Genomic DNA, 22,832 nt, shown 5'->3' with positions numbered 1-22,832 from the left:
TAAACATAACAACCATGTTGTTATGGCCTTCTAACGTATACCAATCATTGGATTCCAACTGACGCTCTGATAGAGAACAGACTTTACGTTGTATTGATACCTTTGTTATTCGCTTAACTTGTATCAATCTATGATATTACAATGGTCCTCTCCTAATCTTAGGTCCAGAATCTGACCCAGAATTCAACAGACGGAGCTATATCAATAAAAAAAAAGAAGTGTCTTTTCCCTACAGAAACATATTATCACATTTGTTCGTAACTTGTATATAATATGCTTATATTTCCCCTAGTTTCACATACATATAGTGTGTATTTTTTTAACAGTTTAGCTCTTTCTTATTTTCCGAAAAATGACAAAGTGGACTCACATGCTTTTATGTACACAAAGGGTTGTGAGTACAACTAAAAACTACCGCATACTTCAAATCATCTGCATCACGAGAATATATACAATTTGTATATTACGGTCAAATTGAGACTGACCTCCGAATCATGAGAAGGAATCATTGAAATACATATTTTTTTTTATTGTAAATACTGCGGATTTATCATGTTATCATATGTTTTGGGTGTTTTGTAGGGTTGACTACGAAACTGTTTTTGTGTGTGCGGGTTGGGGTTGGGGAGGGCTTCATGAATTCATATATCATGGATAATATGGAAAGTTTTCTTTTAATCTGATGCATTTCTTCAATTTTACGCATCCTTCTAAAACTCTCCAAGATACATGTAGTTTTCTGAATCTGCCAATACAATACGATTCGTCAGAATGCGCAGTAAATTATCATAACCCTTACCCTGTCAACATATAGGTCGTTAAAGTACACGTGGCCGTATATAAATACATTTAGTATTGAGTAGATATTATAGAGGACAATAGCACTTCTCAATGTCTTAGTAAGTCAGCACTATTATGATTCGACATAACAAAAAATCCGGAACAAAATTAACAACGCTTTGTTGTCCAATAAAAGTTCATCATTTTCAATTATGAACTGTTACACAGGAAGTTAATGTGTGTCTTCACTGAGTTCAGGCAAGATTATTCTCCGATTATATTTATTATGTGATAAAGAAATCGTCGACAGCAGCGTTGTATTGGTATATGCATATTCAATGCATATATTCTTATTTGTTGTACCTATAGATATATACCGGAATACTGTTGCGTGATATGTATAGACGCATACATCAATTTCACTCAAACACATAACTGTTATTCTTTTAGATTCCGGAGATTTTATGGGTGAACTTATTCATGCTTATTTGATTATTTATAAAATATCTATTATTATATAGCATGACATCAATGGGTTTATATACATCATTCTAATAATAACACGTGGTTTACTTTACGCGATACCCCCTCGCTCGATAAATACTTTAGATACACAATGTACAAGCCTTGCAGATAGATAAAATGCCACGAAGACATATACTTTTACAAAAATGATTGAATTCATTGTGCATATAATGTAAATACGATTTTAGTAGCAAATTCTCTTTTAAACAAGCATGATTTTATTTGAATATTGTTTCACGTCATATTTATTTAGAATGCAGATACCCAGAAACATATATACATAGAGACTGGCAACTCCTCCAATTTTACAATCGGCAGATGTACCTCTGTATGTGCTTAGGGGCTTTTAGATAAATTCTTAAATAGTTGAATATAAAAAGAATAACTTTGATATGATTTAACAAGTTTCAGTAAATTTCAGATGGTTTGATAGTACGATTTTGCATAGAAAAAAAAATATTAAAACTTAATTTATGAATAAAACAAAACACACTTCCGGTTTTGAAATGCCTGATTTTCTCGAAAAACCAGTAAAACCCCTTATTTTTGTGTGCTTTCAAAAATCATTAAAAAAACATCAATCGGGTAAAACTGGATCCCACCATCAAAAGCCATCATATAATTTTAAACAATCACCTATATAACTCGATTCCAAAAATATCATGTTTAAAAATAATACACATTTAAAGTTCCGTCATAGCCATAGGCAAGGCAAAATGCCTATAAACCGGTGGTCCGACTGCCTGTTCAACAAAGACAAAGTCAGGAGTTTCCAAAATCACTATGTATATAACTTATTAATCATTTGCGGTCTTCTGAATCTACCCCCCCCCCCCCATGGAGACCGCAATGATCCCTGGTTAGATATGGCTGTTCCTTTATAAAGTACGGTGACGCTGCATATTGGCAAAAATTCTGACGTTGGTACCGACACAAGGTCAGACTTGCACTCGTGACGTATGAACAGTGCCAGCAATGCGTATGTGTAGCTTGCAATGGCGCTGACTGTCCAATAAACTACCCTCGAGCTCGTGCACGATATGCCAATGCATGTTGCACGTACATAATCTGTCATATCATGCACAAAGCGAGCATGTCACGTTTGACAGCAACATGTGTGGTAGAGATGGTTCACCATCACCAACAATCTGTTACAACCTAAATGTTATACTACAGTTTAATACGATTCGCTTGTTCGAAATGTATTTTTGAATCTTTTCGTACCCAAAAATTGACAGATAAAACATAAAAGCGAAACAATATTTATTTATCATTATTCTTCGCTCAATCTCAATTAGTGATTTGTAAAGCAATAACTTCTCGCCTTTTTACGTCATTGACTTCCCGCCTTTTTATGCAGGGTCGTTCCCGCGTTATTTACGTGTCGTCTGCTTCCAAACGACGCGTGTAACGAGAGGTGTTCCTCCAGCTGTTATATACACAAAATATATACTCGCACTAAAGACGTGATTGAGTTTAGTATACTTTAGTTACTACTGTTATAGAGATAATTAGCCGTTTTTAGCTATTTTCTAACGACGGCTGGAAAAGCTAACGAGTTTCTGCTGCCAGTACATCCCGCCATTGACGTCGCGGCGCTCGTCTTGAGTCGGCAAGGCTGGCGAGAATTGCGCCGACCCATGGTCATTATCTTAAACAATTACTGCCTCGTAGATTGACTGTTGCTACGTCTGCCAAGCTTTCACAAAGATGGCGGCTGCAGCAGTATCACGTAGAACATCGCTTACCGACTTACCATCAGATTTCTCTTTAAATTATCTGAAAGAATTGAAAATAACACTCAAATCAAGGCAACAGGGATTTAAGTACTTCAGTGAAGGGTATTTTGAGAATGTTAATCTTTACAAATCAGTTGATATCATCCACGTGTCCGCAAAATGTCATCGGAGTCAACGAAAAACCGAATCGCCGCATAAAATCAACATTGACATTTCTCCGGGGAAGCTGGACCTCTCTCATTGTTCATGTACTGCTGGGTATGTATATATTGTCTTTATTTTATTTTGACTTTTTATTATGAATTCCAAGTCGGCAATTTCTTTCAAACTCAACAGATATATACATTTTTTATGTAGCTTACCGTACATGTTTATAATCATTGTCATTGCAAATATATTCAGTATACTTTGGCTCGATTGTACAGTATTCATTAACGCTTATCCAAACATATGCCCAAATTAAAAGTAAAATCCAAGCATTCTAATTATTAAAGGTTTCCGTTTAACAAGTGTGTAGAATCTATAGTAATGTCATTTGAAGGAGCGTATATTTTGTTTTTAGCTCGATCGAAGTTTGCCTAGCATACATAGTAAATAATACGACATAAAAATATTATATACAATACGTAAGTCAATTTAACAGACAAACATTGCACAGGAAAAAAAACCCATGACAACACCCCAATTTAGTTACAAACGTTTATTTGACATCTACCCTTAGATTTTCTGGGGAGGGGGACCGTTGAATTAAACAGTTATAGCATCCCCACTTGGGGGAGTTCGGTAAATTTTACATTAGCGGTTTTCGAGTTAACCAGGGGGGGGGGGGACAACTTACCTTGATTTAAGACTTGGTGATTTAAAGGGCCATTGTGGGAAATAAACATGTTAGGGATCACACCCCAGCTTTTTGTTTTATTATTGGAAAAAAATAAGGCCCACCATTATTATATTTTTACTTTGATTTTGTTACTTACGGTGAAAAAATGAGCATAAGATTATAATAAATGTTGAAATTGTTAATGTTACAAATTATGTTTAATTCTGCTTGTATTTCAAAAAAAAAAAAACAGTTGAGAGGCGGGTAATTGTGTTTTCCCACGTATTTACTTGGATAGTTTTTTTAACTGGGCATATTGGGACCCCCACAGTGGGCAAATATGGGATGGGGTCAGTCGGATGTTTTCCGGCGGTGATTTGGGTCTATTACATGTTTTCCCAAATACAAACAAAACAATTGGTTCTTTATTTTTTAACCAATAGGAGGATCCAAAAAAAAAATTACCAACCTTGAGGGGCCTGTACCCACCAAACATGACTAAAATTTTTACAAACAAGAACCCCGACAGGAAAAAAAAAGGGGGGGGGACCCAATTTAAAAACAAAAAAAAACCACAATCAAGATTTTGCCGTTTTAGGCATAATGATACAAAAATTTTTATAAAAAAATGTAAAAAAAATAATCAAATACAACAATATATAAACATGGGGGGGCATATAAATTTACTATTCCCTTGAATTATATATCTCCTGAAAAATATAGCCTCGATTTTTGGAATTAATTTTATCTATTAACTTGTAATAGTAAAAAACTTTTATTCAAAATGACAATTATGGTATAATACATAAACATAGAAAAGGGAAAAAAATTTAATTGTTGTTTTTTACCACATTTTAAGAAAAAAAAACCCAATTATTACTATGAAAATTTTTACAAAAAAAAAAAATTATTTGCCATATTACTTTTACAGGGAAAATTCAATGGGGTTGAGGGAAAAAAAAAGAATATTGAACAATCCTTGAAAATCCAAATGATTGGAACTCCTATATCAGTATACGTTAAGCATTGAAACAACCCAAAAAAACTTAGGAATGGTAGATAAACACTTTTAGAGTTAGGATTGGTGGTTGTCAAGCGGGGGATAAAAAGTACAACATTGAAGGCCTTAAAAAAAAACCATAAAAAAAAAAAGTCAAATGTAATAAAAATTCAAACCAAACACAATTGTTTTTTTGAAGTCACTTTGCCTTGTCTTTGTATAACCAGGGGCATTATAGTAGAAAATTTGAAAGGAAAATTGAACAACACAAAACCAAAAATCTTGAAAATTTATAAACTGTTTAAAGACTGAGGCTGGGGGACTCGCCCTGGATAAAAAATTTGGGGGAAACGGTTTTGATTTCGGCGGTATTTGCCTCTTTTCCACGTTGCAACGCGGATAGGTTGCTTTGCAAGTTTTTTCTTGTGTCAAGAGATGACAAAAACATTTCAATTTTGGGCTTCATTTCCTGTTTACAACCCTGCACTGTGCAAAAAGGTGGGTATGGGTTTCGGCTTTTAGGCCACATTTCCCGTGGACAATTTGGGGGGGAACCTTTATTATTAAAAAAGCCCTTGTTCACGGGCCATTTAGTACCATCTCATTCTTCCCAGGGATTCCTAATTCTCCTAAAAAACCCAAATCTTTTTTTAAAAACATTTTTTCTTGCAAAATAACCCAGATTCCCTCAAAAATTATTGCTTGTCCGATATCCGACAGAAAAAAAATAGCATAGATGAGAAACAATAAAAAGATGTGGGAAAAAACCCTTGGGGGTCAACAGGGGTCAACAAGACCTTTTAAAAAGTATTAGTAGATTTTGTAGTCTGAGGTATGTCTGGTAGATTGTGTCTTTCAATGGAGGAATGGGTGTGCCTTTATTTTTTATTTTTCTGTTACGGAAATCAATTTATTTTAGAGCAAATGTTGTAGGAAAAAAATTTCCTCAGGCAAAAAAACTTGTCTAGGCATCATTTCCTTTAAAAAAAAAAAAAATAATTGTATCCTTTGGTGGCCAAATTGAGGGGGGGGATTTTCCCCAAAAATCTGAGATACACATTGTAATTTTACCCACTGGGTAAAATAACTCCCACCCGACAGTTTTGCTTTGCCTGTAGTCCAAATCCTGTATCCTAAAGAATCTCTGCGTAATCAAAGTTTGGTTGTCGCAGTTTCATTGAGAAGTCAAAAGTAGTTGGTTGCATATTTCAAAATTTAGCCATTATTTCCTTATGGTCCTATTTTTTGGGGAACTGCAATAGGTATGGCTTCATCATCCAGGATAAGGGAACTTTTTGGGATGCCGCGGAACTGTTTTCTGGTGTAAAAATCCTGTGTAATATTTCAACCTTGTTAAGGATTGCGTTATCAAACTCCGAAAAACGTCCAAAAGTTTTTCTGTGTGATTCTGTCTGATGTTTGCCGCGTCCACAACTGCAACCTTTCCTTTTCTCATTCTTCTGTATGCCAAAATTTAAGATGGAGGACATATGCTCTCTTTTTCAATCTTTCGTTTTCACCAAGTAAATACCCACATGAACTCTATAAAAGGGGTCAGTATCTGAACAAATTAAAAGACAAATAAAAAAGTATTTAAATGTGGCATTTTAAATGGTAATGTTTTTTTTGTTGTTTTTTTTTTCCAGACACAAAAAATTCTATGAAGCAAAACATGTGCCTTCTGTAGATACAGTATGCGGGAGATCTGCCTTTTCCAAAGAAACACCTTTTAAAACATTTTACCTCCAAGAGGAAATACCACCCCCGTCCCTGCAGATAATCGTAAAATATCTGCAAGAAAAAGCTCAGGAATTAGAGGGGGAATGTACCCGGGATCAGTGCACAGTGGGTCCACAATGGTTTGAGGCTCCGGCAAAAAAACAAGGATAAAATAACAGCATCAAAAAAAATTCCATGATGGTTAATTGCACAGAAAAAAAAAAAAAACAATCTCTGACAAATATTGTAAAGCAGGTTACTTTTTAAACAAAAAAAAAAACTCAAAGCTTGTTTTGCCGCCATGGAGTATGAAAAAAGAAAAGAAAAAAATGCTCGGAGAAGGCTTTTTATGTAGCAAAGGCTGGTAATCACGTACATGATGTGGACTTATAATAAATCCAGCATTTGTCCACATTTTAAGGGGGGCTACACCAGACGGGGAAAAGTTTGTGAAAAATGGCAAGACGCCGAGGCATTTTAGAAAATTTTCAAATTGGGTCCATTCAGTGCCAAGGCAAATGAAAATAGGAAGAGGCGTTATCATTAGCCAAACTTCTGTTGGAAGAAAGAGAAATCATATGTGAAACTTGGGGATAAAACACCACTCCTATTACACCGACTTAAGTGCAAGGGGGGGTCAGTTTGCTTAGGGATAAAACAGGGTGCTTGAGTCTTTGTGACTTTGTTGTATTCACACCAAAGGAAACATTTAATAGAGTAGGAAAATTAAACCAAACCAAAGTGTGGTGATCGAGGGAGCGCGATATTCTCTCCAAACTTTCAAATATTTTTATGTTTGAACATGTTCGGCCTTTCTTGGCCAAAATTAAATGTTTGAAAATGTATACATACAGGGGGACTTTTTCAGGTCTGAATGTGTCATTTTTCTTTGTGTTTTTCGATTACCCATCAAGTGGTAAAATCATCCTCTGACAAGGTGTCTCACATGACGCACTTTAAATTAAAGAAAACATCTCAATTGTAACTTAATAATGAAATGGGAAAAAATGTGCTTTTACTTTTTATAGATTCATATATATACATAGCCCTCTTCAAATGTTTCCTGAAGTCCTTGGGCACTTTATAGTAAAATATGGTTTGTTACAGTTATACATGATACTATCTCTTTTAAGTTTTGAAAAAAAACGGATTTATTTAGAACGGTAAAGAAATGGGCCATGATGGTCCAGCTGGGGAATATATGCGATTCTAATTTAAATATTTTTTAATGTTTACAGTTCAGGTACTATTCACTGGGTCAACAGACCACAGAATTGCTAATAATGGATTTAGTGTTTTTGGTAAACTTCTTTTGAAAACTTTGAAGAGTGATATATGCCGTGTAAATAAAAGTTTGAGAAATAAATGGATAAAAGCATCACTGTTCCACGAAGTGTTTTTTTAAAATACCAATTTAAACGGTAATTAAATAGGGGATATAAATCAAGGCACCGCCTTGATAAAGAAGGACCAGGGGGGACAAGATGCTTTCTTCCCCTCCTTTCGGTGGCTGTCTAGGCAGGACAAATTGGCAGAGGACAGACTTGCAAGGTGTGTCCGTTTGATGTAGTGTGGTATGGGGTTCAGTGAAACGGGCGAATCAGTTGGAACACCCCGATTTCTCCGTGGAAGTGCGCTGCTAAATGAGAAAATAAATAAACAAAAAAAAGTGATTTTCCCTACATAGGCATCGTGAACGTCTGAGTTTAAATTCAATTCAAGCACAATACATATATATGCAATACACGCTGTATTTTGCAGTCCATGATTATATATTATATAAACATGTAAGCAGACTTCACGGATATTAGAGATGTACAAAATCGTGTATAATACCTATACATACCCCTCCACTCCCCATTACCGATGACAAGTGTGTGTTAATAATCATAATAATTAAAAGTTTTCATACATCAGGTCTGTTACGTAACACTTCCGTTCGTAGTCTGTATATTCGAGTTCACAGGTAGAATACAGTTGTCAAAATTTTACACACCGCGATTTTCACCTTGCTGTTCAAAAGTCAACCCCGTCCACGGGTTACATTGTAATACCCGTGTCCTTTTTTTCGCACATGTGTGTTACACATGTTATAACAGTCACACATTTCTGAAGGGCTGGGTATCTAGGTAGTTTGACATGGTAAGCTTATAGGTCTGTATTTAATAGCCCTTTAAAACATATTTTCTATAATTTGGCCGACGGGAAAAAGGAAGTGTAGAAAAGTTTAAAACGTTATTTTATAGCGAGCTCAGAGCGGGCAGCGAGGGGTACTTAGTAAATTTCACTTCGAAAAAGTATTTTTCACAAGGAAAAGAATCTCAGCGGCATTAAAATTACGAACGATTTTTTTTTAAATATATCAAACGAAAAACGCTATATTATTAAACACTTCATATATATATACTTACCCTTTCGCAAAAACAAAATAAAGGGTTTTGTTCTTTAGTGTACACGTTATGTTTGACCTCAATTTCAATTGCCCGGGCATAAAATAGACTAAAACTATCAATACTGTATAGGCTTGCGGACTTTGCTTTGCAATAATTTCATTTTATTAAGCTCCTTTTCATTTCTTTCAATTTTTTAAATGTCTTTTAGGTCGAATACGGTATTTATAACTTTCATAACTGTTTATATTATTTAACATGCTTTTTGATATGTAACTTGTTTGTTAGATGATATAAGAATAATTTTTGTCAATATGAAATTTGCTGATGAAATTCAAGCATATTGACTTGACACATAATCAAGGTTAATGTTGCACACCTTTAATTTGCTATATTGCTTTGATTGAAGAATGTGTCTGGATTCGACATATTATGATCAAGACCTGTTGTGTGCAATTTCATTACAGTGATATGACTCTGATCAGTTAATAAGCAATATATGATAAATGACTTTATTATATGACTAGTGTTTTGCTGTATTTTGATTGGCCGATATATATAGGTTTCTCAGTTCAATCAACTGCGATGTCAACACTGAAAATCGGTGGTGAAAAGCATGCAAGATTACTGGTCTCAGTCCAGATACCTCTTTGAGTACAGTAAAATGTGTCAAAAACAGATTAGGAGATCCTTTACAAGTGACGTCATATCCACTTTTAATGTTGGATCATATCCAAATATAGCGTAATGGGAATGTCCTTATTTAATGACGTCGGGATAAACTATTGCCATTATTATAGTCTGCAACAAAACTTTTACTGAAGGTTGTGTGATGCATTAAATTCTTAATGTTTTTATATAGTATTTAGGGGTTTTTGTTTATATATTTATGCTATATATTATTGACAGAACGTCAAACTCCTGTGCTCATATACACAAAGACATTTGTAAACATTTGTTTGCCTTTTAACATTAATGGTGTAAATTTTATGGAATATTCTTCTTGGGCTGTAATACAGGGTGACAACAGTTTAATATTTTGGAATGATTGAACAATATTAATGGAAAATTGATACGCCATTATGAAATTCAACTAGAATATGTAAAGCAAAACAACACCAGATAGCGGCAACAAATGAATCAACTATTTCAAATTATATGTATTGCTTTAAGACATGGACATAGAGGATCTGGGTGTCTTAGTCCTCCATTGTATGTTGCTATAAAATCATAGGCAGACCTATGTCAATTTCAAAGATCACCTGTTACAGCATCCCCCCCCCCCGGCCCCAAAAAGAAAAATCCATTGATAGCTAGTCCATCGGACTCCAGTCGGAGCCAACACAATACTGGACAACATGGATTATTACATTCTCCTTTTGATAATCGTTAAGGTAAGCTCTTTTGTTTTATTATAAATACGATACGAAAGACTTTGTAAAAATAATCGAGCTGAATCTGACACATAATGCACTGCCACTGCTGGTGTCAAATTACGATCTTCAGCAGGGTTCTGCGTGGTGAGAGAAGAAAAATAAACCTTTATGGCGTATTTCAATGACATTTAAGATGTAAACAACAGCCTTCAAACGTGATATCTTGCATATAATTTTCGATCACCTCATAATATTTACCTTCCGCCATGCTTGTCGGCATACCTTTCTTTGAAAATGGCGCTGTTTGAATGAACGGTGGCGTTTGATTGGTTAAACGTATAGACCGAACCTCCCAGAATTCCGTACCAAAACAGGAAATTGCACGCGGTGAGCCAAGGTCAAGGCCATTCACCAAACGACGTCGAAGTGGTGGATGAAGTCACGTAGGCTTGCTCATTTATACGTCGGAGAGAGCGTAGTCCGTCTCTGTCAGTGAACGTGACGATGCTTATGGTCTCTATTCATTACTGAAATTTGCATTTATAAACTCAAGTTTTGCATTGCACCCGTTTGGAAAAGAGTAAATCCAGTGTAAAAAACAAATGACGGATGACCGACTTTGTCACCAGTGACGCCTATAATTTCATAACTGACTGGTAGGGGGGCACAATTCGGAGGCTTTATTGGTAATTACAAAGTGCTCTCCGACGTTTGACCCACGTATTGTTTGGTAAGTATGCTTATCGATGAATGCTTATCATTATAAGCATCTGTGCTTCTTTAACCTTGAAAATCGTCCAAATTATTGAAGGTTGCATTGTGCGTGATGATGATGCTTGTGATTATTGACCCGTTGACAACAAAATGCAACAAAGCAAAGTCATATTGTGGGCAGAGTGCCAGTTCCAGAAGGATAATTAAATTCAACTTCTATATAGACTCAGACAATATCTTAAGATATATTGTAATATTAGCTAAAGACTATATTACATGTCTGGACTAGAACGCAGCCTCAATGTTGTGTGTATTAACAAAGAATAATCCAGACGTTTTCGAGAGACTATAAAATATAAGTAATTGTGAATTTTTGGATCATAATCATAATTAATGATTTATTGAAAGAAGCAATTTGATAAGGTACTGAGTTAAGTCATGTCCCTGTCTGAACATGATTTAAAAGGTTTATATTTATATCTCATTCTACAATATGTAAATATATATGTTTGATGCATCTTAAATTGCACCTAAAATATGCATTTTATGATCTAATGATGATGTGTCAAACATTTAGATTGCCATCAATGTATTATATAGAAAGCTGATTGATAAATGGTTAACTTGGCACATAGTTAAAACACCAACAAATTTTATCAGGTAAAGTTTTAATAATTGGATAGCAATGTAACCAATCATCCACAGTGTCTTTTGTGAAATACATTGCTGTATTTGTGTATTGTTTATCCTATTGGATATATAAGTAGAGAACCAAGGACTTCCACATGAAATTAAACCAGCTGGCAACTAAGCTAAACAATAACATGCTTGGCTATAAGATGGACTAAGTGTTGTTTGGTTTCCTTCGGCAGTATGCACATTTTAAACTTGTTTATCTAAAACATACAACACTTAATGACTGTGTACCATATATACTTTTTTGTGTTTACTGAGAACAAGTGAATATAACATGAATAATGGATGTCAGAAGTAAAAGTATGATCTTGCTATATACAAAATAGATCTTGTCAGTATTAGCATCAGAACCCTTGGATAACTACTGGGGAGATCCCCTTAATTAAAAAACCTTCATTGTTGAAATCAGCAAAATATTACAGAAAACCAAACTAGACTTAATTATGCACCAACACTTATAGAAGTGCTACATCAACTGTAGATATTTCACTTTCGATGTCAATAACATAATGAGACTTGAAATAGAATATAAAATGACCCTTTAGGTAATATAAGACACATTTTTTCCAGGTTTGTCACCATGGCAGCGTCTAGACTTGTGAATGTGATCAACCTTGGGAGGATGGGCTTTATGTCTGCTTACAGTGTTCAGAAGAACTTTGTTCGTCAGATGCTGGATACAGTAGTCAGTGGTCAGAAAGTCTCTGGGCAGAATGTTCTTCTCTTGGCAGAACACAATCCAGTGTACACTATTGGGCTCAGGGACTATACATACACAGAAGAAATGGCCAATGATCTGCGATCCAAGGGAGCTGAGTTTTACAAGACTGACCGCGGAGGTCTGATAACATTCCACGGCCCAGGACAGCTAGTGGTCTATCCCATTCTCAACCTTCACGAGTTTGAGCCCAGCATGCGCTGGTATGTCTGTGCTCTGGAAAAAACCATGATAAAAACCTGCAAACATTTTGATCTGGACGCCACGTCAACAGACAACGTAGGTGTATGGATTCAGGACAGGAAGATTGGAGCCATAGGTGGGTATTACTTTCTAATTATAGATTTATTATTTAACATTCTTATTACAAAATAGTGATAATAAATATGGCCCATTTTGAGAGTAAACGAGATTTCTTTTGAGAAAAACCCTCTTCCTACATGTTGTATATATGGCAGTTGCCCTATGTGAGCCACAGGCTTTCGACTATGATGTGGGAACCTGATGGTAGAATGTTGGATGCCTTTAACCTATCAACTTTTTTTTTCTGCACTTTTAAATTATCTATCAATAAGATAGTCCAAGAACAAAAATCATCATGACTTTAGTCTTTACTATATAGCCCTGTCATGATATTTGGAAAGAGGGGGGAAGGTTAGTGTTTTCCTTGTCTGTTCCGTTCAGTGACATACCATTCCATTCAATTCTGGTGTCTGGTTCCAGTTTCATATGTAGACATTTGTGTTTAATAGGCATTTTTAGTCATAATACTTATTATGAAATAGAATATAATAGTTTCCTTGGTTGTAAACTTTAAACTTATAATATGGTTTTTTACTGTCTTTTACAAGTCTTTCACATGTGAATCACGATTTAATAATGTGTCTCAAAGGGGAAAAGTCATATGCATGCTTACTGTGACAGATAACTTTCCTTAATAATTGCCCCCATTTTTTACAATCTTTTAAGCGCTCTGGGTGCTAATAACGGTGTATATGGTACATTCAGTAATTGATGCTTTTTTTATTTCCAGCATACTCGCTAATACATGGATGTACATAAAAATAACAATCAAAGACAATTACTCACAATCATTTGTTCATCTCGTACAATTATTCACGAAATACTTGAATTTGGATTAAAGTCCTCACTAAAGTACATGAACAAATTTGTATCTCATGAAAAGAAAGTGATTGATAGTTCATAGAAAAGTTTAAAATACCTGCTGATAGTGTTATGTTTGTATTCAATCCATATGATATATATTATATTATTTCAGTTGTAACAGAAATCGCGAAATTTGCGTGTCTGACAGAAATGTCCGGCAAAATTTGACTCGGACCGCCTATTTAAAATCCGGTTCAGACTAACCATCTGGCAATTATTGAGTACCAGAATTCAAAAGAAATGGCGTCTCTGAAGTATTATTCAGGTGTCAAACATGGCAAAAATGTAAACTCCAATAGATAATCATGAAAACAGGTGCTTGGATACTAATAGCAGGAAGTCCAGTTTACTTCAAAAATTCACATTATTGTTCAGTCCAGCAAAATCTTGTTCGGTCCGGCTTATTCACAGTCCTTGCCGGTCCAAATGTCCTGCCATTTTTTTTCAACTTTTGCGATGTCTGATTGTAATATAAACTAGCATGTTTGTGTCTGTTTGCAGGTGTACATGGTAGCCGTTTTGTAACCCATCACGGGATAGCCCTGAACTGTAACACAGACCTTACATGGTTTAAACACATCGTTCCATGTGGTATTGAGGGTAAGGAGGTGACCTCGCTTTCTAAAGAACTCCAACAACCCGTTCTTATAAAGGACACTATTGGTGCCTTCCTTCAGTCGTTTGAGCGCGAGTTTCAGTGTTCCTTCAGTTTTGCATACATGGAGGACTCTGACTTGGATCTCATCACAAGGGAAACTTTTGTTCATCAAGAAAAGAAAAAAGTGGCTGCTCGTCCACAGTGGTAAAGTGTGAAGTGTGTGTAGAATGAACAGGAGTGTTTGACTGAGTGACATACAGATTGATTAGTCCAATCTTCTACATGGGTTTGAGATATACAAGTCTTTGGATATATATATGATCAATTTCTTCCATACCATGAAAATAATCCAGTCCAAATATATTTGTTATTCGCTAAAAACACTAAAAAAAAAAAAAGAACCAGTATTTTCTGATAAGATATTAAAACACTATAAACCCAAATATATTATTTTCTGATTAGAAGGAAATAACTCATTTTGAGCCTAAGTGAGATCATTTTAGAAATGTGAAATCACATTTAACTTTTGTTTCCATTTCCCTGAACAAAACCAATTTTTCTTCCGTGAAGATTTCAGTGTGAAGTATTGGGGAATTAATTACGGTCACTTGAAATAAACATTATTACCTCTGTACTGACCTATTGGTAAAAAAAAAATCAAAAATTTTTGTTGAGAGATAGTATGGATTTGTTGTGTAAGTGCTGTATTGAAGTTGCAGTTATATAAAGTCAATTAATGAACAGGTGCCCTCTGTCATTGGTGTTCTCAGTGCTAACTCTAAAGGCCCTACCTGTCTCATTTTCCCTAAACATAGATAGTTTGAAGTGCTACATCTTAATGAGTATCAGAAAAGAGTTAAAAGAAGTTTTTATATATGGCTTATGGTTTAGGCAATACAGATTCATGACACATTAAAGGTCATTATGGGTGTACATACCATTTTTTACAGGTGTGAGATTACTCAGTGGTCACACAAGGGTCATGGAGTAATCCAGGCTATATGCAAGTTTGTAGCAGTTTGGTACTAGTTTGTAGCTGTTTTACATACAGAGTAAGAAAAACAACTTCTGATATTATTACGGGTTTTCAATCGGAATTAATTAAAATTTTCACATACACTATCTGATAAGGACGACCTGTTTATGAACTCCTTGTAGGTCTTACCAGAACTCCCAGTCTAGTAAAGGAGAATAGACACTGGTAGTTTAGGTACCAGGTATATAGGTATTATACAATGGTGATTGACCACTTAACAATGGTGTGTCAAAGGTAAGTGGCAAAACAGGTGAAGGTGATTAGTACAGAGAGAAAAGAGGTGAAGGTGATTAGTACAGAGAGAAAAGAACCAGCTGATGTTACTGTGAGTTTCAAAAGGACTGTTTTTGTGATTTTCACACCTACACACCCCATGACGTGGACCTGTATAGGACGTTTTGTATTCATGGCTACATATCAGCTGTAGTATACTAGTAGTGTAGTGGTTTAGCCAATGGTAGACTTATATATATTGACTGTAGTTTACTGATAGTTTCTGATTGGTAGGACATTCTGCTTTTTTGATTGGTAGGACATTCTGCCTTTTTGATTGGTAGGACATTCTGCCTAGTTATAGTAGAGAAGTAGATATGGCCTCAATGTAGAAGATTCATGGTTGACTGTATTACACTTATCAAGTCAAGTGTAGCAAGTGCAATCAACCGTGGCCTCTAACCATGATGCTGCCAAGATAATTAGATGTAAATGAGTGATTGTTGTGTTATTGAGAGGGAGTTCTTTTGTTTGTTTGTTTTGTGTTGTTGTTTTTTTGAAAAGTTTGTGTTGAACGATTCAGTATTAAACATGATGGTGAGATTTTATACAAATTGCAATATACATTATAGAATTTACTGAAATATTTTTGAAAAGTCCTTTTTTTTTGCGCATTTTCTTCACTTTCCTGGAACATTTATATGGTTTTAGTCATGTTTTGTTGTCTCATGCTGATGGGATATATTAAGGCATTATTACCACGTTAGACTAGATAACTCTGGCTCATCACTTCCTCTCTCACTATACATTGTATATATACACATATATATGTATAAGTTACTTACCTTGTTACTGTTAAGCCTTAGGCCATGCAAAAAATATTTATGTTTCCAGTAACCCGATCGATCCTTCTTTTTTAAAATGGGTTACCGGAAACATATATATATAAAATTTTTGGCCTTACAAGTGTTACGTAATGCATGGTCCTGTTTCTTTGTCGTGTGTATGTTTTGTAGGATTTCGTTTTATTTCCTGTTAAGAATAGAAACAAGTTAGAAAAACAAGCCTTTGTAAAGAGCTTTCCTGAACTTTCAATAAAAGAACATATATGTACATAGACATATTCTGTATACAAATCCTAGGACTTCTAACATATACCTAGCCATGTCTAGTTTTGCTACTGGAGTTGCCATGGTGATTTTAAAGTTGATTAACATAATTATTGGTAGAATTTTTGATGAATGTAGTGTTAATTATATGTACATTTATCATATGTACACTAGTTGATATATTTATCTAAAAATATGTGTATATTACTAAACTGTGTATATATATTTATATACAGGGAGATATACACTGTATAATTATGGCATAAAGCTATATCACAAGAATCATATTATCCATAAGTTCACCTGTACATCATCCTCGATATCCCAGGGGTTCCAATCACTTAAGATCTCTACACGCCTGGACTATATCATAGTGAAATTGAAGGCAGCTTAGCGGAAAACATTTGACCAATTATAGGCTAGCAAAGATATCCTTGGAGACTACAGAGAGAGCGACGCCTAACTTCAAAGCCACACAGTCAACCACAGTGTACCATTATACGGCTCATTTGATGAACATCAAATGAATAAATTACCTGTTCTATTCTGTTGCCTCCAGTTTTACTATGAGATAGTCCAGGGGTGTAGAGATCATAAGTGATCGGAACCCCTGGAATATCGAGGATGCCTGTACATGTAATAGAAAAACAACCCATCACCACTCCGGTGCTTACTTGCAACCCACCATTAATACTGCACTACCTATAGTTGTCTATAAGATAAATATATCCTTGATGTTCACAACTAACTGTTTGAACACTGTTTGATAATGAAAATCATAATTTTGAATTACAGTAATACTTTAACAGTTCCAATTCTCTTAATATTGCTAGTAAATTCATTAAGTTACTGTTTCTGTGTTGGAGTTGTCTCCCTTTACACTAGATTTAAAAATACTCGAAAAATCTCTATTTTATAAATGACTAGGTAATCATATTATTATTATTCTTGTAACAAAACTCTATCACTATGTATCCCAATATATAAGGAATTGTACCATTTATCATATTTGTTGTCAATTTTGTTCATTAAATATACATATCACATTTAGTGTTCCCCTATGACTTTCTGTCTACAGGGATTTGACTCACAAGGATTTGGCTCGAATTTACGACTACATTGTATTTCTCAATATGTATTATAGTATCATACATATATTTATTGCCCATTGGTTGGAAATTCATGCCAAGTCCCTATGTTTCTTTTCACCAGCATGTATATAGTGCTATATAAGTTCATGTTTGTTGCACTGCATGCTGTCATGTATACTTTTATTTGGACCAACTTTCCTTTTTTTCTCTCTCCAAAAATATGTGATGGTTTATTTTACAAATGATGAAGTTTTCATAAAACATATCTATGGTAAAAAGCATATGGTGATAGCAACTGTAGGTTGACTACTAAAGTCAGATGATCCCTGAACTTAAACCACTGACAATAATGATATTTTTTTCATCAACATGTGGAGAGTTATGTTCCTTACTTCAGTCTGTCTCTAATCTGATTTATATTTGGTATGTGGAAAATTTCACTTATTTTCATTATTTTAAAATCTCCACAAATATATCCATGGGTGAACTTATTATGTATTACAAATTTACATGTGAATACTTACATGTGAATACATGAACTATTGGTGCACAGCTTGAAAATTGGTATATATGTCCCAAACAGTTTGAAAGTTGACTATGCGAAATGATCCACATGCAAAAATATCCACATTTACATATTCTCTACACAGCAGAACGTTTTTATATACACTAAATAGATGCTATATATGTGTTCCATGTATAATTAAGTCTTGCCATTCTTAGGAACACACTTTAAGGAAGGGCCAAGCACTGGTTTAGCACACTTGTGTTCATATGCTTTCAAATATGTTTGCTTGGTCTTCCTTAATAAAAATGTTACAGTGAGCTTTGACCAATAAAATCTTAGATCTATGAATCTATTTAATGTGTTGTTTATTAAATTGAAAACTTTATTCAAAAGCACATGTGTTTAGCACGCTGGTAAGTCAACGACCCACTATAGACTGTTATTACATAATTTGTTTACACCAATCTATAAATGAGGAAATATACTTTCAACTATTATCCCAACCGTTCAATAAAACAAACCTTGTTTATATTGCACAGTTCGAAGTTATATTGCACGCTTCCATGGAAACGTTATATTGCACGGTTCGAGATGTTATATTGCACGGCTTTAGGAACACCTCTCTGTCACAAAGGTTCACGCTCAATTTCGCGCTATCGTTATAGATCTTGAATCAAGCATATCATGTAGACGTTTATCGAGTAGAGGATGGACACGGCAATTGATTTAAATTAAAATTTTGCACGCAGGACTAGTAATATGAAAGAAGACAATAAGACATCCAAACCGGAGTTACAATCTGACGTTCTTGTGCTTTACGTCAATCTTCATTCTTCAATAGGATTTAACAATATTCAACTAAAAAAACTGGTGATTATATGATAAAACAAATATTTCATGGGTTACTGTGCTCTAGTTCATACTATCTTTCCCTCGATGGTGGTAATCAACAAATATTATATTGCACTCTGCCTTCGGCCTCGTGCATATATAACATTTGTTGATTACCACCACCTCCGGTTAAATATTATGAACTAGAGCACAGTAACCCATGAAATATTTGTATAATATATACTCTATATATTAGTCTATAGTGGGTCTTTGACTTATCAGCGTGCTAAACACCAATGGTCAAAAGCAGCCATTATCCAAAGTTATAACGTGTTACGTTATCAGTTGCTTTCGAGAGTTGCCAAAAAAACAAGATCTACAATCAGGATGATTGAATTTTGACAAATGCACGGATGTCAATTGGTCTTTCAAATAATTAAAATACTAGCTTCTATTGAAATACACAGTGTTACATTGTTATTACTATGTTATTTTTACATATTTCAAAAAATATATAATTGACCATAAAACTCAACAGAAATCCCATATTTCTGTGGCTGGACTGCCTTCCTATTACTCCTAACATTTTGAGAAATAGATTTTTATACATCTAGACTAATCCTTGAAACCGTGGAGATGGATAGATGTTTTCTGAATTTCCCTAAGTTTCAAGTAAAAGACCAAATTCATTTTAAGATAAGAGTATCAGAAAATTGTACCTTGTACCAAGTAATTATTTACTGCATTTAATATTCCAGTCATAACTGTGGTCATTCAGGCACAAAATGCTATTGTCAATCAAAATAACCGTGGATAGGTATCAATTCTAACGTCACACTTTTTGATCATAAATTACTTAATTTTCCCTGAAAATTCTGACGTTTCACTTAAACATTTGACGTAACACCACACCGAAAGCGGACATGCAAGTAAAAGGTAGTGATATGGTCGATATGGTGGCAGTTGCGTCGGGAGGTCTGACTTCCTCCATGTGAAGAAGGATCTGAGGAAGAACATGACAGAAAGGCTATCAAGGACCAACAGGGCTAACAGAGCAGTGCAGAGAGACGGGATGGAACACTTGGTTGTTCAAGGTCAAGGTTAATGCCGGAGGGTTCCCAGCATAGTCAACGTGGCGACTGTTAAAGAGGGTCGGATTAATCTCCATGTCAAATTATCCTAAGCGAAGTAGATGTGGAGTAGATGTTAGGTGTATCAAAAATCAGAGAAATCTGTATGTTATCAATACTTAACTGTAATGACAAAAATATCAAAAATTTAATTGCACTCCTTACCAGTTATGCCTTGACCTCAGGTGCAGAGTAGAATGTTAGACTTATAAGCAAGTGCCACAGCAATGAAAAAAGTTTCAAACACATCAACCTCTATCACTGTGACAATCAGAAGGTCTAGGGAAGCAGCAAGGTTTCAGACACATCAACCTCTATCACTGTGACAATCAGAAGGTCTAGGGAAGCAGCAAGAATTTCAGACACACCAACTTCTATCACTGACGATCCGTAGGTCGAGGGAAGCAGCAAGAATTTCAGACACACCAACTTCTATCACTGATGATCCGTAAGTCGAGGGAAGCAGCAAGAATTTCAGACACATCAACCTCGATATTTTGACTGAGGTTTTTCCAGATTTATTTAGAAAGGACAGATAAAATAGACAAGGGGGAGGTGTTTTGATATGTCAAAAACACTATTAGTGCAAAACAGAGAAATGATCTTGAACACGAGAGTCTGGAGATGATCTGGAAAGAAGTTAAATTACAAAATGAAAATTTACTTATTGGGTGTTTATATAGACCCCCGGATTCTCTAGTTGATTATTGGAACACATTTGATGAAGCCACCGAGAAAGTTTCACATTTAGATAAAAATATTTCTACTTGGCGATATCAATCAAGATATGTTGAAATTAACATATAATTCACATATTAAAAGTGTAATGAATAAATATGGGTTGGAAAACACTGTTAATGAACCTACTAGGATAACCTCCACTTCATCATCTTCTCTTGACGCTATCCTGACTGATGATAGAAATAAAAAAAATAATGTATCTGTCCATCCTCCAGCTTGTAGTGACCACTGTGCTGTAAGTGCATCTGTTTCGTTCAAGACTATACGCAAACGTGCTTTTAAAAAACACTAATATACTATAATAACACCGATTTTGATAATGCTAATCAATATCTTTCATCAGTTGACTGGGACAGGGAACTTGGTATTACTGAAAACATTGATATTTTGAATGAAATTGTTTCTAATAAAATAATTAATTGTGTTAACCAATATGTACCACAAAAAACTGTAATTATACGACCTGGTCATAGAATATGGATGAATAATGAAATACGCTTGAAGATGAGACAGAGAAACAGACAACACACTAAGGCTAAACAAATAAATTCTCCTGCTTCATGGGAAAAATATAGATCTCTAAGTAACATTGTGATAACTATGGTAAGAAATGCGAAACAAAATTATCTTTTCAAATTACAAAATTATCTAGTGGACAAAAGTATCCCTCCAGGTAAATGGGGTGGCGAATTGCCAAGTCTGTAATGAATACCAAAAATAAATATGATACAGATTATCCTTTGGAAATTAATGGTGATTTGAAATTACATCCAGTAGAGAAGTGTGAATCTCTGAACTCCTTTTTACATCTATTTCTACAGCTAATAAAACTATTGACGATGTTCCCCCTTTTCCCCACGAACTATCAAATATTACTATCACTGAACAAGACATAGTTGACCAGCTTCATCTCATCCATGTAAAAAAACCTCCAGGTCCTGACTCAATTCACCCTAAATTTATCAAAGGTGTATCTGAATCACTTATTAAACCATTACATATTCTGTTTAGTAAATCAATTGAACTTGGACATCTACCTAAAATCTGGAAAAATGCTAATGTTACAGCTATCTATGAAGGTAAAGGAATAAGAAGTGACCCATCTAATTATAGGCCTATTTCTGTTACACCATTATTTAGCAAAATTCTTGAGAAAATAATTTTTTTAAATATCTCTTTAATTATCTGTCGTCTTATAACATAATTTCAAAAAATCAGTCAGGATTTCTTCCAGAAGACTCCACTTTAAATCAACTCTTATCTGTTTATGATAAAATACTTAAGCAACTTGATAAAAGCAAAGAGGCAAGGTTAGTTTTCTGTGATATAAGTAAGGCATTTGATAGGGTTAGGCATGATGGTCTTGTATATAAATTAAAAAAAGTATGGTATAAAAGATAATGTTCTCAATTGGCTTACAAATTATTTAATGGATAGACAGCAGAGAGTACTAATTGATGGATATAAATCATCTTGGAAAACTTTATCAGCTGGTGTGCTTCAAGGCTCAGTACTAGGGCCATAACTATTCTTAATCTATATAAATGATTTAGAAAATGAAATTTACTCTAATGTCAACTTTTTGCAGATGACATCACTCTTTGTTCTCATTAAAGTGAATAGTCGGGCAAAGAAAACCAGTCTTAATGCGTTCATTGGCCTTCCAAAAAGTTCTCACATATTAATACGACGGTTAAGTTCTGCTTAGTTTCCCAGTTCTGACCATTAAAGTAAAGAAAAGTTGAAAGCATTGAAAGCGAGGCTGCGTGGAAATGTAACCACGGACAAAGTGAGCCGGGAGGACGTTTTAGAATTTCCATACTTTAAATTAATTTCTTCGTACGCAGACAGATTTTGACGAGAGATTTTATTTTTCCATTTCATAAGAAATTATACTGGATACATTCACACCATTTTTACAGACATTAGTC

The 22,832-nt window shown here is 34.7% G+C and overlaps 2 protein-coding genes and 1 long non-coding RNA gene across 3 annotated transcripts in view; 2 read left to right on the top strand and 1 right to left on the bottom strand.

Annotated features, from left to right (window-relative positions):
- Positions 1–10,651, bottom strand: part of LOC138307613 (protein ECT2-like) — a 51,050-nt gene extending 40,399 nt beyond the window's left edge. Inside the window, exon 1 of the mRNA XM_069248418.1 lies at positions 10,608–10,651. Coding sequence (XP_069104519.1) covers positions 10,608–10,629 — 22 coding nt within the window. The 5' untranslated portion in view covers positions 10,630–10,651. The remainder of the gene's footprint in view (positions 1–10,607) is intronic.
- A 106-nt stretch (positions 10,652–10,757) lies between these two features.
- On the top strand, positions 10,758–14,643 carry LOC138307614 (octanoyl-[acyl-carrier-protein]:protein N-octanoyltransferase LIPT2, mitochondrial-like). Its single transcript, XM_069248419.1, has 3 exons — positions 10,758–11,079; positions 12,330–12,796; positions 14,146–14,643. The coding sequence occupies exons 2-3, from the start codon at positions 12,340–12,342 to the stop codon at positions 14,448–14,450; spliced, it is 762 nt and encodes a 253-aa protein (XP_069104520.1). The 5' UTR covers positions 10,758–11,079; positions 12,330–12,339; the 3' UTR covers positions 14,451–14,643.
- Positions 14,644–15,273: 630 nt separating this feature from the next.
- On the top strand, positions 15,274–18,551 carry LOC138307612 (uncharacterized). Its single transcript, XR_011206021.1, has 2 exons — positions 15,274–15,534; positions 15,565–18,551. It is a non-coding gene; the product is annotated as an uncharacterized lncRNA (long non-coding RNA).
- The last annotated feature ends 4,281 nt before the right edge of the window (positions 18,552–22,832 follow it).

This window comes from Argopecten irradians, chromosome 14, assembly GCF_041381155.1.
Source record: "Argopecten irradians isolate NY chromosome 14, Ai_NY, whole genome shotgun sequence".
Lineage (NCBI taxonomy): Eukaryota > Metazoa > Mollusca > Bivalvia > Pectinida > Pectinidae > Argopecten > Argopecten irradians.
The sequence above is the reverse complement of the archived record's forward strand: the minus strand, read 5'-3'. Positions and strand labels throughout refer to the sequence as shown.

What these genes read in the sequence shown, in the direction of transcription:
- LOC138307614 (XM_069248419.1), top strand. Translation starts at nt 12,340, where the DNA reads ATGGCAGCGTCTAGACTTGTGAATGTGATCAACCTTGGGAGGATGGGC. An exon ending in CAGGAAGATTGGAGCCATAG is followed by an intron (nt 12,797 to 14,145) that starts GTGGGTATTACT and finishes GTCTGTTTGCAG; the next exon opens with GTGTACATGGTAGCCGTTTT.